Here is a 17726-nt window from a genome sequence, read left to right as displayed (position 1 = left end):
ACAAAAGATCCAGAAGCTCTGTAATAAACATGAGAAATTATGGAAACTTTGCCATTTGTAATAAATTTTTTTACGATTCTGTAAATTTTTCATAAAAACGTACATGTTAACAGATCTAGAGATTCATAGATTTCAGAGCAGTGCTTCCTCAGGAGGTCGTCAGGTTTGAACCCAGTGCAGCGAGACAAAGCCACTACTGTACCACACAACACAAGAGAATCTGAATTCTAGTGTTTCTTACAAAGCTTCTTTGTGCCACCACAACGTTATTGTAGAAGGACAAAGGAAACAGTGTGACTGTAATAACTTCCCCAGGCTGGATTTTGCGAATTCTCTGCAAAGTGAAACTCATCTCATTTCTGAAGTGCATTTTGTGAGGTGTGGCCGGTCCAAATGGATCATTAAGGAAGATCCAAAAAGAGACAAAAAGTTGAGGTAACTACTGAAAATGCTTCTATTTTTCTATACATATATTATTATTAGCGTAAACTTATTGGTCAAAAGTGACATCTTGTGTGCTTTAGTGGAAGCAAACAAACCACACCTTCTATACAAATGGTTTACCAATGTCACAAATGTGTTTACATTTGATTAATGGCCTTAAACAGTCCAAAAACTAAACCTACACAGACTCTTAAAAGCATTTAAACAGTCATATTAGCAGTAATTAGCAGGCAGATCAACTAAAAACTAATACATACTGAGCTGGGCCCAGGAACTTCATGTAATCCCATACAAGAGTATAGTACCTCCACAGAATGAGGTATAGAATGGTATTATGTATGATGTAATTCTCAAGTACAACCAGATTTATAGCTAGAATATGAATAAATTGCTTTGGTGCCCCTCGACACTGCACCCTAGAGTGCACCCTTGTCACTCCTTTCACCACCTTTCTGCACCGAACCCCCAACTGCTCCCCGGGTGCCGCAGCAATATGGCTGCCCACTGCTCCGGCTGGGTGTTCATGGTGTGTGTGTGTGTGTCACTACTGTGTGTGTGCACTTGGATGGGTTAAATGCAGAGCACAAAATCATAGCCTTTCAAATGTATACTCCATTTGATAGTGTGTGCAAACACAGGCAAGCTAAGAATTTATCCTTTTCCAGTGTCTGTGCTATTTCTCCATTTTGATTATTGGCATTGATCATTTAGTGCCAACCAAAAAAATATGCATCTCCCTCAACCAGACACCATGAATTAATGGCCAGTTTTCGCACAGACATCTGCTTTTATTTTGGGGCATGTGGAGTAGCAATACAGGTACTGCTCTCCATCTCCAAAGCTCAATCATTTCTATGCTTGTTTCGAGGAAAGTAACACCATCTTTGTGGAAAGGGCTCCCATGGCAGATGCTGCAGATCTATGCCATTTCTCTGTAGCGGACATAAACTAATTCTTCAAACAGTTGTTGAATATGCACAAGGCCATGACTCCAGACGGCATTCCAGGCCATGTCCACAGAGAATGCACTAAAACCAGCCTGTTTTCTCTTTGCATCTTCAACATCTCTTTTTCACTGTCTGTGGTCACTACAGGTTGTAAAATGGAAGTGGCCAGACTTGCTCCTGGAAGGCTACCATTCAGAGTTCAGCCTCCTGTGTTCCCAGCCCACTTCTTGCACAGTACTTCCTTCTACACCATCGTTTTACAACCCTATTTACAACACATTTTAGATGTCTCCCTATTCTGACCCATCCTTTTTAGGTCTTGGAGACACTAATTAGATGTTTGATTAGGAAGAGTTTGAAAATATTTACACTGCTTTAACCCCTGCATGTGTGGCCACACATAGCTCTCGAAGTTTGACAACAAATTTGCTCATATGATATGATGGTAGCAGGTCTTATCACAGACAGTGACAAGACATCTAGGGTGGGTTTAAATTAAGCATGATTTGCTATATCGTGTTGTGGTACATGGTCCTGCCTGAAGTATGCATACAGGGTTGGACAAAATAATGTGAACACCTGAGAAACATGCAGTATTTCTTAAGGTATTTTACCACCATTTGCCTTTAATGCACAATTCCAACCTTTTTGAATATATGTTTTATCTCCAGAGATGTTGGAGGAGTGAATCACCTTCTTACTCTTATCTCCATAGCACTGCCCACAGTGGTTTGATAATATTCAAGCCAGATGACTGGGCGGGCCAGGGCAAGTCAGTGATGTTGGATTTTGTGAAAACAGGGTCTTCAAGATCAATATGAAGTTTGCTGTTACTTTTGCTGCAGTAATTCTGTGTAGTTTGGATACAGGTCTTATTAGCGTGCAAAGGTCTGACAAAGTCTTGCCTTGCTGCATGTATGCAGTCATAATCAAAAAGGCACTTGTTCTTAAAAGACCAAACATTTGGGCTATTAAGGAGTTAAGGGGAAGTGCTTAGGGAAGCGTGTGTCTAAATGGAGCGCACCCAGAAAAATTCCAGGCAAGCGTGTTGGGGCAGATTGGAGCTAAACTGTGCAAGACACTGGTACTCCAGGAGCAAGATTGGACAACCCTGATTTAGGGCCTTCATCAAGAGTGTAACCATTTGCTGTAGCAGGGGCCATGAGTTCATGTCACTTGCTATTTTTGCTATGTATTATATTGCCCTACTTTGAGGAATATTACAGAACGTACATATAGGGGTGTGCGATATGACGATTTTTGATCGTGGACGATAAAAGAAATATCGTAGTATCGCGCTACCGCGCACATTGTCAAATACAGTTCTGGCGCCGCCGTCTCTATATACTGTACAACACGACATACAGCAGTAGAGTTACTCAGACAGGACACTGCACTTATTCGCGATCGCAAAAGTACATTATTTGCACACAAGCCTTGCTGGTTAAATGTTTAATTCGCGCGCTGGTCTGACGTGCGCTTGTTCTGAGCGCATACACCTGAAGCACGCGCACTAAAACGCCTGTCTAACAGCGCCTGATTACTCAACTAAGTTATATTTTGCGCTAATACTGTCAAAACACACAAGGTTTACATACAGACTGAGTTGGTTATCTCTAAAATGAAAGTAAATAGTTAAGAGAGAAACGGATGCGTGCCTGTACTGTATATTAGATGCGTGCAGCTCTTAAAGGGACAGGACACTAAACGTGCTGTCGACTGTCATTAAAGGGATAGTTCACCCTAAAATTTAATTTCTGTCATTATTTACTCAGTGGAAAACCAAACAGTTGCTGGTCCACATTGACTTTGATAGTAGGAAAGAAAAATCCTATGGAAGTCACTGAGGACCAGCAACTGTTTGGTTTTCCACCTTCTTCAAAATAGCATTTATGTTCAGCAGAAGAAAGAAACTCATTCCGGTTTAAAACAACTTTTGAGTAAATGATGATATAAAAATACAACATTATGACAGAATTGACAGACAGATGACAGAATATTAATTTGTGGGGGAACTATTCATTTAACGTTAACAAAACAACAAAACGCAAAAGAGAAAAATCACTCACTATTCTTGACTGAAAATCTTTAATACAGTTGCTTTAGGAATCAGTCTATCTAGTGTTTTATTTTTATATTTGTTCATTCAATTTCATTGAATGCTCTGCTAAATACACCTATTGTACCTGGAAATATAGCACTGTTTGTTTTATTTGTATATTATGTGTATTTGTAATGTGTATCTTTGTTCTTATTTTTTAATAAGAAAAATAAAATAATGACAAAGATTTTTTATCTTCGCCCACTTTGGCCTAAATATCTGCCATGCATCTTTGTCTTTCTAGTTTGGCTGTAATGCTCAGACAACTTGTAAAACCAAAATAGTAAAACTAACAAAGAATCGTGATAAAAATCGTGAATCGTGATATTTCTATAAAAAAATCGTGATATGATATTTTTCCCATATCGCCCACCCCTACGTACATATCAATCTAAGTGTTATGATTTGTTCTATGGACTTTGTATATGAAAAGTTGAATTGAATGTCTGGACTGAAGCAACTTCAACCTGAGTTTTCCTTTTTTATTAATCTGCTGTGCTGAGTTTCTGGGTCGGGGAACCACTCCCGCTTCACCCTGAAGGCTCTTTGGATTGGTTACACTAGTGATGTTTCATTTATGCTGGACTTTGAACTGTATTCTTACCGCAAACAAAAACATACTGTGTACTGCCTCATTGGTGAATTCTCTGTGCCTTCCATCTCCACAAAGAGATCTTTGAAATGTAATTTTGGTTCATGCCTTGGTGAAATGTTAATGTTCAGTAATGTTATGACAGAGGAAAAGGGTCAATATATATATAATGCTGTTTATGTTTTTTGAATACTTGGTTTAGACAATGAAGCAAATGCAAACGTGAACAAAGGCAGTCTTCACTTTGCATCTTTCAGCGTATTTTGAAAGATGCAGCAAGCGTATCCTTCGATAAAACAATCCTTTGCACATATTCAAAGAATCGAAAAATTAAAGGAAAATAAATGAGATCATCCAATTTCAATATGAGATGCAATATAAAAAAAATGATTTAGGAGATGAAGCCATTTCTTTTTTTTTTATGTAAATTAATCATAATGCTAAACTGTGTAACGTAAACTACTGGAAGACCATAGACAGTTGTTAAGTGAATTTCATTAATAGAAAGTCAGTACTATTTAATGTTAATAGTATTTTCATGCTTTGGCCGTGGAGGCAGAAACATTTATGACACAGCCAAGCCATGAAGCTATTTGGATTCAAAAAGCTGCCCCCGCTCTTATATTAAAAAATAAGGTGCATAAGAAGGACATAACCTTACTAGGATGCAGACTTCTAATTGAGAGGTACCAGCATATCCCAAAAAAGAGAAACGGGAAACTAAGAACACCAGACATCATCACAAGAAGTGAGAATATAACAATGACAGAACACAAACCATGGGAATGTTTTTTTTTTAAAGAGTCTCAGGACTGGGGTTGCACGGTATACGCTTAACAAGTGCTGAAGTACATTCGCAAATCCACTTATTTTGGGACAGTCTGAATGTTGCTTTTATTTATGATTTTACCCGTTAGCAGAACACAAAATGTCCTTGTTGAGTCATGGCTCAGTGTTTTAGTGTGGGACATTTCAAACAGGATATTCCCACTTAAAATTTGGTCTTGAAAGTGGTATATGTATAGGGTATATATTTTAATTCTGTGCATTTGTCTAATCTGTATAGAATTTATTTTTAAAATGTGCATTTTGGATATATTGTTATTCGGCTAGTGTGTATATTCTCCTTTTATATGCACATGGTTGCAGTGTCTGGATCATGCACCAAAACACTATAAAAGATACTTCTAAGACTGATCAGATTTCAGAGAAAAGTTAACCCAACTCTGCTGCAACAAACAGACCTACACAGAATGAAGCAGTGGGACTGAGGCACGGGAAGCATGTCTGTGAGAGGGGCTATAGGCATGCGGTCTGTGTCCAGGCCTCCCACCCCTGCATGAAATCCTCTCTATAGCAGCATTCACAAGAACCCGAGGGCGCCCACAGGCCCCAAAGACAGTCCCTCATCTGTTTGACTGTCACTGAGCATTCACCAGCTATTCCTCATCTCATTCTCTACACGCTAACTGCAGCAGAATACTCACTCAGTGCTATAAACAACTAACAACTACAAAAATAAACTACAGTTGATATTTAGAAAACTTCGACAGCCAAAAAATTTTATTATAATATATTTGGCTACAGAAATAATAAAAACATTTTCTTTTTCTAAAAACGGTATTGTAAACTAAGCTATGTTGTGTATTTAAGTTTCATTGTGGTTGGACTTTGTGTTTGCTGATGAAGCGCAATCGGTCGAAATGGCCGACCACGATCAAGGCACGTAAACATTGTAAGGACATCATTAAAACAGTCCGTGGTTCAATCCGAATTTTATGATGCTAAGAGAATACTTTGTGTGCAAAGAAAACAAAAATAACGACTTTATTCAACAATTACGGTTAAATTAACATTACGGTTGAACCACTGATGTCACATTTCTGTGCTTTGATCGTGGTAGGACCCTTGCCGTCTATGGAGGGTCAGAAAGCTCTCGGATTTCATCAAAAATATATTCATTTGTGTTCTGAAGATGAACGGCTGTCTTACGGGTTTGGAATGACATGAGGGTGAGTAATTAATGACAGAATTTACATTTTTAGGTGAACCATCCCTTTAAATTCTTAGTATTAAATGCTCATTGAATAAAAACATCCTCTTAATGTAAAAGTACCACAGAACTTGACTCTCTCCATTAAGTCCCATGCAAAGTATTCTGAGAAGTATAATTTCAGAAATTTCTACAGCAAAAATAAATTGAACTATCGTACAGTCAAGAGCTCAATATTTGAAGTTATTATTTGTTAATATTAATAAAGTTCATATTTGCCCTTGATAATTTTATCTAGTATTGCACATCGAGTTATGAAGAAAAACAGTTTTGTTGATCACAAATAACGAGTAAATTAGCAAACTGTGTTTTCCATTTTTTTCACTGAATTTATGAGAATGTTCACAAATATTTCCAAACGTAAATCACTGAAGCAGCGTTACAAACACAACATCTTCACACTTTCTGCATTAATACTGTGCTGGATTCAAATATGGTAAAACTGAGCTGAGAGAATTACTATCCTCTTATTTCAAACGGTCTACTGCAGTTCTAATGAGGAAAATAAATACAATAGCATGATAAACTACTAAAACATTAATTGGATTGGACTCAATTTGCTTCACAAGAAATTTTTTTTTATAAAAGTTATTATTTGGACATTGTTTTTCCACTTAAACAGCAAATAAGGAATTTGAGCTGGGGAAAAAAACAGTTGCTTCCAAGATTAATGAACATCAAATTAAATATACAACATGAATTAAGACATTTTAAGGGAATAAAAGAATAACTGCTACAAATATCTAGGTTCTATATTATATGCCGACTCTATATGGGATAAAAACACTTAAGTCCAGGTCAACAACCAAATACGAACGTTACCTTTTTTAACATTAAATGCTGTAACTGGCCATCGTTTCTTTAAAGTGTTACATTATCTTTTGTTGATTTTGTATTTTTATCCCCAGTTAACTCACAAATGGTTCTGATGTAGTTTCCATGCAAATTATCAGTTAATGTAAACTCATTAAAAATGAATAAGTAAACAAACTGCATGTTTAATGATCAAAGAAAAATGCTGTTTAAAATCACTTGTAGTTAGAACCACTGGACTAATAGTAGATAATAACATCATTTCCACACAGAGCGAGAGAAAGAGAACAATGACGTTTGGGCAGTACACAGCGAGGCAGTGACAGACTAGCTTTCTGAACAATATGAGCTTTTGAATATGGACGTAGTCTCTCTGGAGCCTGTGCCAGCTGGTGTTAGCTCCAACAACCTTAAACAAGCAGTAGAAACACCACTGTGTCATCTGCTTACTCACTCAAAAACACACATGCTGAGAAAAACAGAGCTATTATTGTTATTGTGTGCATGGTTATTACCACAAAAACCTTTTTTAATAAAAACAGTACGTTTTTAAGCAGTGAAGAGAAACATTCGTATTATACCACTCAAGCAATCCACCATATGTTACTGTTGATGATATCATGATGTGGAACAACTTCTCAGTGTCCATACACTTCCCACATGTCACACCATTTGTACACTAACTCAAATAATGCCTATGAATGGTAGTAGGGAAGTAATAGACTTCTGCATGTGTGTTTCTGCAGGCAAATTAAAGTTTGCCCCAAAAGTAATAAATACATCTATATCTAGCTTCCTTGCTACTTACTGTCTTAAACAAAACTAGATTACAAGACAGAATTAGAGTATATATTTGATTCGCCACATCATCATATCCAGTGACTAGTGCTTTTTATATCAATTCAGCAACAATTTGGTTTCCAGATGGATTCAGAACTTGTGTGTCCTTTACTCTGGAAAGTTGCATAAAGCCATGCAGTCAGATCAGAGATTGTGCTCTGTGTGCAATATGCAGGAACGCCGCTAGCTTTTCTAGGACCCTGAACAGTAATTGCCGGGCTGAGATTAAGGAACCCTCCACGATGCTTTCCAATGTCAGGATTCGGGTTTTATCCTTTCAAGGTACAGAAAAGTAGACTACTAACACAGTGCAATAATGAGCACATCCTGCCTCTCCTTTTGTAGAGAGTCTATTAGAGTGACCTGATCTGCCATAGGATCTCAAGAAGCTGGACAATGATGGGTAAAACAGTAATCCCTGATTAGTATATATACACAGCAAAAAATTGCATATAAATAACGAAAAATGTTCTTACCAAATACCTCATCTTGTGACTCCGGTGAGTCTGTTGGGATGTGTTCAGATACTGTTGATGATCCCTTCAAAATACAAATACAAAGTTTTATATTTACAACAAAATAATGCTTAAATAAAAACACAAATTGTAATTGCATGAAATAATCAATGCTTCATTTTTTAAATAATGTCGTATTAACAAAACCTAAATATTCAAGCACTGTACATGTGTACACAAGTTTCCTTTTCCTTCTGTAGCTTCCTGAAGTGAACTAAGACCAGATATTTAATCATAAAAATTACTAAAACCTAAAAAGTGGTATCTTCCTGTGGTATAATCCAATAAACAGATTAAAGGCAATTTACACTTTTGTGTCAGACCTACGCTGTAGCCTTGGTGTAGATCACAACAGCTTTGACTCGTCATCTTTGTAACTAAAGATATTCTACCAGCATAATAATAATAATAAAAGATATCTGCAGTAGCTTTGCATCTATGAATGTTATAAAGCTTGATTGCTTGATGAAAGATGATTATATACGTGACATAAAAGGTCATATAACCCATAAAGAAATCTACTGAACTAAAAACTTATTTGTTAAACCATATAATGGTAATACCAATCATAATATGAGAGATAAACAGATGCCTAGACATCAGTGCAGATCTATGATCTATGACCAGTGTAGACCACTGTGCAAAGGCTACAGTGCCTTGTTTAACAGGCTCTTTGAAAAGTCTGTCCAGAATACAAAGTCGGGTGTTTCACAGAAATTCAAACAGCTTGCAATACAAATGCTGCATGTCACTTGAAAAAAAATAAAATAAATATATACATATATATATATATATATATATATTACGCTAGTGTAGCTCTGTCTGCATAGGAGACTCAAAATGTGTTTAACTAGTAACTACATGTCATAAATCTATGTAAATGTGCAACAAATAAAAGATATCTGTTAACACTAGGATATTTTTGCAATCCTGGTACAAGTGGGTCTTTTGCCTGGGTTGTCCTTTTTTATAACTACACTGCACTACACTTCCGAATGTTAAACTGCATGTGAACACTTGTTTTCACAACACACTCTAAAATGTACAGTAAAGGCATTCAAAACACACTTCACTTCTCCTCACTGCTCTTCTTAAATCAATACACGGAATTTGTGATCACATTACTGTAACAACCACCTCCACCTTTTCTTTCTGTAATGTAAAACTAGGAAAAAACACTGAACTTTGAACTTTTTGAAATTGTGTTCTGTGTAGCTGCATGTAAACTAGTGAATGAAAAGTAACCAATGACAATTAAACCAAAATAAATTCAGCTGCGTAGACAATTTGAAAAATAGCTGGCCTCCAGTATGACTACTTATGTGTGCTATCTAGCAATGACTGGTGCCCCCTAGGGCAGTGGGAGCATATAGGGAGTGGTGCTACTGGTGCTTGTAAAAAATATTATATATATATATATATATGTGCTTTAAGAATTGAGAAGGGCTATAGAAGTGGTAGGGTTTTTTTCTTGTAATTTGCCTACTTGTTGAAAATGAATTTAGTCCTAGTGCCTGTTTGTTCTAGAGAACTAAAGCATCCCCTCTGGAGAAACTGACATGAAAACACAATAGAAGAAGCAGCAAATGGGGAAACCACGATTGCTCTTGAATAAAACAAAAACAGAAACAAACACCACAAACTTCTTTTTTGATAGTGATCGGTGACAGATGCCTTATGTCTGTGGGCGGCAGCATTCTGAGATGCACTGTAATAGTATTATTTTGATGATAGGCTTTGGCTCCAGCATTTTAGAATCACCAGAGCAATAGTTTCTTTTCTTCTCTGAGCAAATTAATTAGTTACATGACTTCTTGAGGCAAAGCCATTTTTTTATTTTTTTTTTATTTTATGTGCTTCTGGGAATTGGATGTGCTTCCATTGTAGTTTATGCATGTCTGCTTGCCAAAAAATGTACACACACGCACACATTAAGTGAACGTACAGTATACACAAATATGCACGTTTTTGAAAGTTAATTTGACTCTTGAAGTTTCCAGATCTATTCACATCTTGTTGTTTCAATGTAAAAATCTGCATAAAATATGTGTAAACCTATGTAAACCTGGCTAGAGAAATCATAAAAATGTAGCTGAGAAAATGTATTCTTCTGGGATTTTATCACAAGACCTCTTATTAATAGTGTGAAATATATAAATGTATTTTAAACTTAAAAAAAATAATACATTTTGGGCACCCCCATAAAACATTCAATTTGAGCACTGGATACCTCACTACCTTTGTAGGTCATTAGAATGAACAGATCACAAAAGTTTCAGATTTCATTTTGCATATGATCACTTGGGATTGCACACATGTGATTGGTCACCCAAGACATGCTAATACCAAGCGCTGCATCATGGTATTGATGGAATATGTGATAAACAGATGAGGGCAAGCAGCAGTTCTGAAACACAGCATGATTTAATATGTAAATGCAAAATGCTTGATTTTGTCAACCTGTCTGCAATTATTGAATCTAGCGTGAAGTAGTGACAATCACAAATGGTGTACTTACTTTTTCCCCAAGATGAAGGTTAAGTTACTGCAACATAATGCAAAGCACCTGTTTTTTTGTTGTCTCATCGCTGTTGTTGTAATGTATTGGGAAGCCAGAATGCGTATCCATCCATAGAAACATGCATTATCTGAACCCTGTCAGGTGCCTTGTCAGATTTAAATTGAACCACGGTGCATGATTAAAATGGGGACAAACCAGTCACTCTTTGTAAACTTTCTTCAATGGGAGTGCTTTATGCTCGAATATGACCAGTTATTTATGCCATCATCACCTGGGTGTTGAGACCTAAAAAGCACTGTTTATTTTATTTCTATCTTTGCTATATTGTATTTATTTGTGCTGTTGCTTGTAGTTATATTATTTGTTCTTATTTTCTATATTTTTATTTGACAGTGTATTCGTTTTCCCTAAACATAGCACATCCTGAACCGTACCAACCGTGAGTAATTCGAACCGTTACACCCCTAATATACACATACAGACAGATATACATACCTTGGGAACAGTAAGTGGCTCGTGTTTTCCAAGTTGCTGCCCCATGCTCCTGAGGCAAAATGGAAAAAGTAATGTTTATTAGAAAGGCAAACAATTACTTATATCATCAAACTGATATTTGGTATTTGAGAAGAGTTTGTGCTACAAAAGAAACACTAAAAAAATGTTGCATATTAATTCAGACTTACTACTTGATTAATCAAACACTTTGTTAAACAATTTTAATAGTTTGCAATGAGGTTCAGGTCTAGTGAGTTGAGATAAACTAAATATTTTTTACGAGATCCAATTTCCTGCAGAGTTTAGCTCTAACCCTAATCAAACACACCTGAGCATGCTAATCAATGTCTTCAGCATCATTAGAAAATCACAGATAGGTGAGTTTGATCAGGGTTGGAGCTAAACTCTGCAGCGCATTGGACCTCAAGGGAAAGATTTGAGGAACCCTGGTGTAGCCTTTAATGCCACCCTCCTATACAGGCATCCGGTACGCTTTTCTCTGTTCTTAGACACTCAAGAGAGCAGCTCTTTCAAAGTTAACCTGGGTACCTCTGTATTTTGTCACATTCTTGTTTGGCAAGAAACGTTGATCCCTCAAAGCTCTCTATACACCGCATCTGTGCACTCAGATATAGCTTCCAATGTGGATATAGCTTCCACTTCATAGCTAAAACAACAGTGCCCTCTTGGAAACCCAAACTCTTGTATTCTTTTGCTGTAAAACATTTATTTCATATCTTCGGACACCTCCTTAGCCTTAGAAATCGACAAAAAGAACTAAGACATTAGATGAATCAAGGATCAATAGCTCCTACACAATTTTGTAAGAAAGAAAATCATAATGTTTTGGAATGATATAAGGGTGAGTAAGTGATGACAATTTTCATTTTTTGCCCCTTTCATTGGCCCCTCACTGCCCTGTACTTAGCATGGATATTCACTGAAAATGTTTGGCAAAAATAATATTCTGAATTATGTAATGGACCCCAAAATGTTTTCCTCATTCAGTGATCAAACAAAATACAATAAGAAAAAAAAAATTCAAAAAAAGATCAGAATCAGAATGAGCTTTATTGGCCAAGTATGTTTACACATACGAGGAATTTGTTTTAGTGACAGAAGCTCCACAGTGCAACAGAGACAGCAACAGGACAGGACACAGATAATAAAGAATAATACAAATATCCAAATAGGCAAAAACTGTACAAAACTGTAAAAACACAATATATAATATAGACAATTATGGTGTACAGGTCTGATATGTGCAAATTTGAAATGAAACAAATTAGATAAATAAAAAAGTAAGCAAGTGTGGTGAATAAATAATAGAGTTGTTACGCGTTTTATTGTCAAGTGTTCATGGGATGGATTGCCTGAGGGAAGAAACTGTTCCTGTGTCTGGTCGTTCTGGTGCTCAGAGCTCTGTAGCGTCGACCAGACGGTAACAGTTCAAAGAGGTAGTGTGCTGGGTGTGAGGGGTTCAGAGTGATTTTACCAGCTCTTTTGCTCACTCTGGATAAGTACAGTTCTTGGAGAGTGGCGAGGGTTGTACCAATGATTCACTCAGCAGTCCAGACTACTCTCTGTAGTCTTCTGAGGTCAGATTTGGTAGCTGAGCTGAACCAGACAGTTAATGAAGTGCAGAGGACGGATTCAATGATGGCAGAGTAGAACTGTTTCAGCAGCTCCTGTGGCAGGTTGAACTTCCTCAGCTGATGAAGGAAGTACAACCTCTGCTGGGCCTTTTTCACAATAGAGTCAATGTGAATGTCCCACTTCAGGTCCTGAGAGATGGTGCTGCCCAGGAATCTGAATGACTCCACTGCAGTCACAGTGCTGTTCATGATGGTGAGTGGGGGGAGTGCAGGGGGGTTTCTCCTGAAGTCCACGATCATCTCCACAGTTTTGAGCGTGTTAAGCTCCAGGTTGTTGAGACTGCACCAGACAGCTCCTTAACCTCCTGTCTGTAAGCAGACTCGTCACCATCCTGAATGAGGCCGATCAATGTGGTGTCGTCTGCAAACTTCAGGAGCTTGACAGAGGGGTCTTTATATGTGCAGTCGTTGGTGTAGAGGGAGAAGAGCAGTGGGAAGAGAACACAGCCCTGAGGAGCCCCAGTGCTGATGGTACGAGTGCTGGATGTGGATTTACCAAGCTTTACTAACTGCTGTCTGTCTGTCAGGAAGCTGGAGATCCACTGACAGATGGAGGTGGGGACGCAGAGCTGAGACAGTTTATTCTGAAGGATGTCCGGGATGATTGTGTTAAAAGCGGAGCTGAAGTCCACAAACAGGATCCTCACATAAGTCCCTGGTCTGTCCAGATTCTGCAGGATGAAGTGCAGTCCCATGTTGACTGCATCATCCACAGACCTGTTTGCTCTGTAGGCAAACTGCAGGGGGTCCAGTGATGTCCTTCAGATGAGCCAAAACCAGTCTTTCAAATGATTTCATGGCCACAGATGTTAGAGCCACAGGTCTGTAGTCATTAAGTCCAGTAATTTTAGGTTTCTTTGGGACGGGGATAATGGTGGAGCGTTTGAAGCATGAGGGGACTTCACACAGCTCCAGTGATCTGTTGAGGATCTGTGTGAAGATGGGGTCCAGCTGGTCAGCACAGGTTTTTAGGCAGGCTGGTGACACACCGTCTGGGCCTGGTGCTTTCCTTCTTTTGTTCTTTCTGAAGACCTGGCACACATCTTCACTGATTTGAATTGTAGGTGTGGGGGAGAGAGGGGTTGCTGGAGGTGTTAATGGTTGTGTGAAGAGGTGTTCAGGGCGGGTGAAGGTTGTTTTTTCAAACCTACAGTAAAAGTCATTCAGATCGTCTGCCAATTGTTGATTCTCCAGAGTGCTGGGGGATGGTGTCTTGTAACTGGTGATATCTTTCATACCTTTCCACACTGAAGCAGAATCACTGGAAGATATTTTTTTCCTTAGCTTGTCAGAATAATTCCTCTTTGCCACTCTGATCTCCTTTTCCAGTGTGTATTTGGCCTGTTTATACAAGACTTTATCCCCCTTTCTGTGAGCATCTTCTTTGGCCTGACGGAGCTGTCTGAGTTTGGCAGTGAACCATGGTTTGTCATTGTTGTAGGTTAAATGAGTCCTGGTAGGAATGCACATATCCTCATAGAAACTCATATATGATGTTACAGTCTCTGTGAGCTCGTCCAGATCGGTGGCAGCATTTTCAAAAACAGTCCAATCAGTGAGAGAGAAACAGGCTTGTAGATCCCGCTCTGTTTCATTAGTTCATCTTTTAACAGATCTTAATACAGGTTTAACAGATTTAAGTTTCTGCCTGTAGGTTGGAATAAGATGAACCAAACAGTGATCAGAGAGTCCTAAAGCTGCCCGTGGAACCGAGTGATATGCGTTCTTTATCGCTGTGTAACAGTGGTCCAATATATTACTGTCTCTGGTGGGACATGTGATGTGCTGTCTGTATTTTGGCAGTTCACGGGAGAGATTTGCTTTATTAAAGTCCCCGAGAATGATTAAAACTGAGTCCAGGTGTTGTTGCTCACTCTCTGTGATCAGATCAGTGAGTTTCTGTAGAGCTGAGCTCACGTGCGCTTGCGGTGGAATGTAAACACTCACGAGAATGAACAAGCAGAACTCCCGCGGCGAATAGAACGGCTTGCAGTTAATGAAGAGCGTTTCTAGATCAGAACAGCACATCTTCTTTAACACAGTTACATCTGTACACCACCTCTCATTGATGTAAAAGCTCTGATCAGCTGGTAATTAGGCAGATTTAGCACGCTGTCCGGTATGTCATCATTTAGCCAGGTTTCCGTGAAACACAGAGCAGCAGAGTTAGAAAAATCCTTGTTTGTCCGGGAGAGCAGGAGTTCGTCCGTTTTGTTGGGTAGAGAGCGGAGATTCGCAAGATGGATGCTAGGCAACGCCATTCGAAATCCGTGCTGATGAAGCTTCCCCCGTCTGTGACTCCTGTAGCGTTTGACCAGAGCTACGGCTCCGCCAACTACAATGTCCAGCAAAACGTCCCGAGTAGTCAAAATCCAGTAAAAGATTTTGTGGCATGTTCTGCCGAATGTTCAGCAGGTCATCCCTGGTAAAACTGATCGTATTTGAGTAACAACAAACAGGAAAAACAAACAAAAACAGAACAAACACTGAAGAGCAATGCATAGTAGCTCCCATCTGCGGCGCCATATCAAATTAGTCGAATAAGATATAATAATAATAATAATAATACTACTAAAAGTTAAGATTAAAAAATCTAATTGGCTAAAAGGCTTTACAGGAGTGCTGATATATCACCAGTATCAGAGCTGGAACTGTTGACCATGTGTAATGTCACTCCGCATGTCTCTACGTGTTCTTGACAGACAGCATTTCTCCCAGCGAGTGGGAATGGCAGAGGAAAAAAAACTACTTTAATTTTCAAAATACTGCTGTTGTAATGGCACAGAATGTAGTTTTAAACGTTTTTAAGATGATAATGTATCAAATGTATCTATAACCTTAAAACTTTTGCGATTTTAAAATCATTTTCATCTTCAGGACAGGCTGTTTCAACATCCAAGTTTGTCATGACAAACTTTACTCATATTATTGTTATTAAATAGTATTATTAAAATAAAAATATTATTTTTTACAAATAAATTGGCTGCTATCTATCTGCCCATGAGAAAGTCACACCCACTAGAATGACCATAGCATAAAAAGAGGAGGAAAAACAGTGTTTTTGTTGAATTTCTTTTCTCACTGAATCTATGCATAGATCTATACTCCAGAGGAAGTCGTTCTGTCATCCCTCTGCCATTTTTAAAAGGTGTGTGTGAAACTGATCATCCACAGAAAGCAAGAATTCATCAAAAACAGTTGGCAGGTGAGACACTCCGTTGATGAGCCAGTGGTTATATCATGGCAAAGGATGCAAATATATTTTTTTCCTTAATTATTCTGGAGTCTCTAGTTCTCAGACTCATCACACTTGTTGCGGTCTGCAAAGATTATAGTTTAGGTGGCATTAAAGATTATAGAGTTCCACTTTCAGGGTGAACTTATAACAGAAATGTTTTTACAGTGAACACGCAGAACGTTTCAGTGTTCATTTATTTTTACTTTTTTATGGGGGCAAGAAAGTGTAGAGCACAACTTTTTACAGTTTCCCTCATTTCAGTGTTGATTATATCACTGGTGGGTCACCAGAAAGGAACCAAGTCTAAACAGACATATTACATGTGAAAATGGGCCAAAAGCAGTGCCCAACATTTGTGTTGGTTTGAACAGGCCTTGTCATAACCTCGGCCAAAAGTCCCTCTGAATTTTTTGGAAGCCCAAATACTGATGATACACAAACAATGATTCGGAGAAATGAAGCTGTTTCTGTATTTCATCGGAAGCGTGTGGCGGACCTCCGTCAGAAGAGGGCGAGATTTCACCAAAACAGTCTGCAGGTGAGACACCCATCGAGTTGTTTTCAATCAGCCGCCTTGGTTTCCCAACACATCTATTCCTCTCGACGAAAATACGACTGTATGTCGCCCACATTAGTTTCTGTCTGAACAAGAGAAGCAAACGCGGAAATTGATAGCTTTTCATCTGAAAGACTGAAAATCTTCAGCATTATGCTATTATAATAAAGCTTTTACATTTTTGAATTGTGCAACTACAGTTAACACTTCGAGTGTCTTCCTGTTAGTAATGTGTTCTAATGTTAACACCAAATAATTACTAAAAAGATTAATTAAAACGTAAAGCACAATATAGTAACTGCTGGACGGTTATCTGCTCGACACGAGCTTAAGTTTAATGTAATTGTTATATGCTAATAAAACTGACAACATGGTTTTACTACAAATCGGGGCCTCTGGCTACACGGAAAAACAAATACTCCTGTTAACATGAACGCTGTGCTGAACTGTACTGAAAACCTTGCAATCTGTTTTAATGAGTGACAGAAAGCAGCGGCTAACATGCGTTGAATGCGTGCAGCACATCTGGCTCAGAGAAACGCAACCGAACCGCGACAGGTTACATAAATAATAACCTTAAACCAGTCGTGACAGAAACAGAGCCACTGACTACAGCATCTGCTCAGATAGAAAACAAACTGAGCTGAAATACAGCATATTTTACGCAAAGGCGACGCCACTGTACAAGATGTCGTGATTTGACTGACAAACAAACACACACACACACACACACACACACAGAGAGAGAGAGACGTACTTGTTTGCCCAAACGCGTCCTCTCGATGTGTAGATAACAAGTTTCGGCTGCTCGCCTCAGCAGTACATTAAAAAAATCCACATCTGCCCAAAATATAATTTAGTAGGCTTTGTTTTTCTGTTTCAGCTGCATGTGGTTTGGATGGATGATCCACTAACGTAGCTACTTCCTGGTTTTAGGTGCTGCTGTGTTATTCAGT

At 38.4% G+C, this 17726-nt stretch overlaps 1 protein-coding gene across 1 annotated transcript in view; it reads right to left on the bottom strand.

Moving 5' to 3' along the window:
- LOC306878337 (myelin basic protein-like) overlaps positions 1–17726 on the bottom strand; it is a 19861-nt gene extending 2135 nt beyond the window's left edge. Inside the window, exons 1-3 of the mRNA XM_079430617.1 lie at positions 17528–17726; positions 11322–11370; positions 8267–8330 (exon numbers count right to left, since the gene is read on the bottom strand). Of these exons, the coding sequence (XP_079286743.1) occupies positions 8267–8330; positions 11322–11366 (109 nt within the window). The 5' untranslated portion in view covers positions 11367–11370; positions 17528–17726. The remainder of the gene's footprint in view (positions 1–8266; positions 8331–11321; positions 11371–17527) is intronic.

This window comes from Barbus barbus, assembly GCF_936440315.1.
Source record: "Barbus barbus genome assembly, chromosome: 12".
In the NCBI taxonomy this organism is placed as follows: Eukaryota; Metazoa; Chordata; class Actinopteri; order Cypriniformes; family Cyprinidae; genus Barbus; species Barbus barbus.
This window is presented reverse-complemented; position numbering and strand designations above follow the sequence as displayed.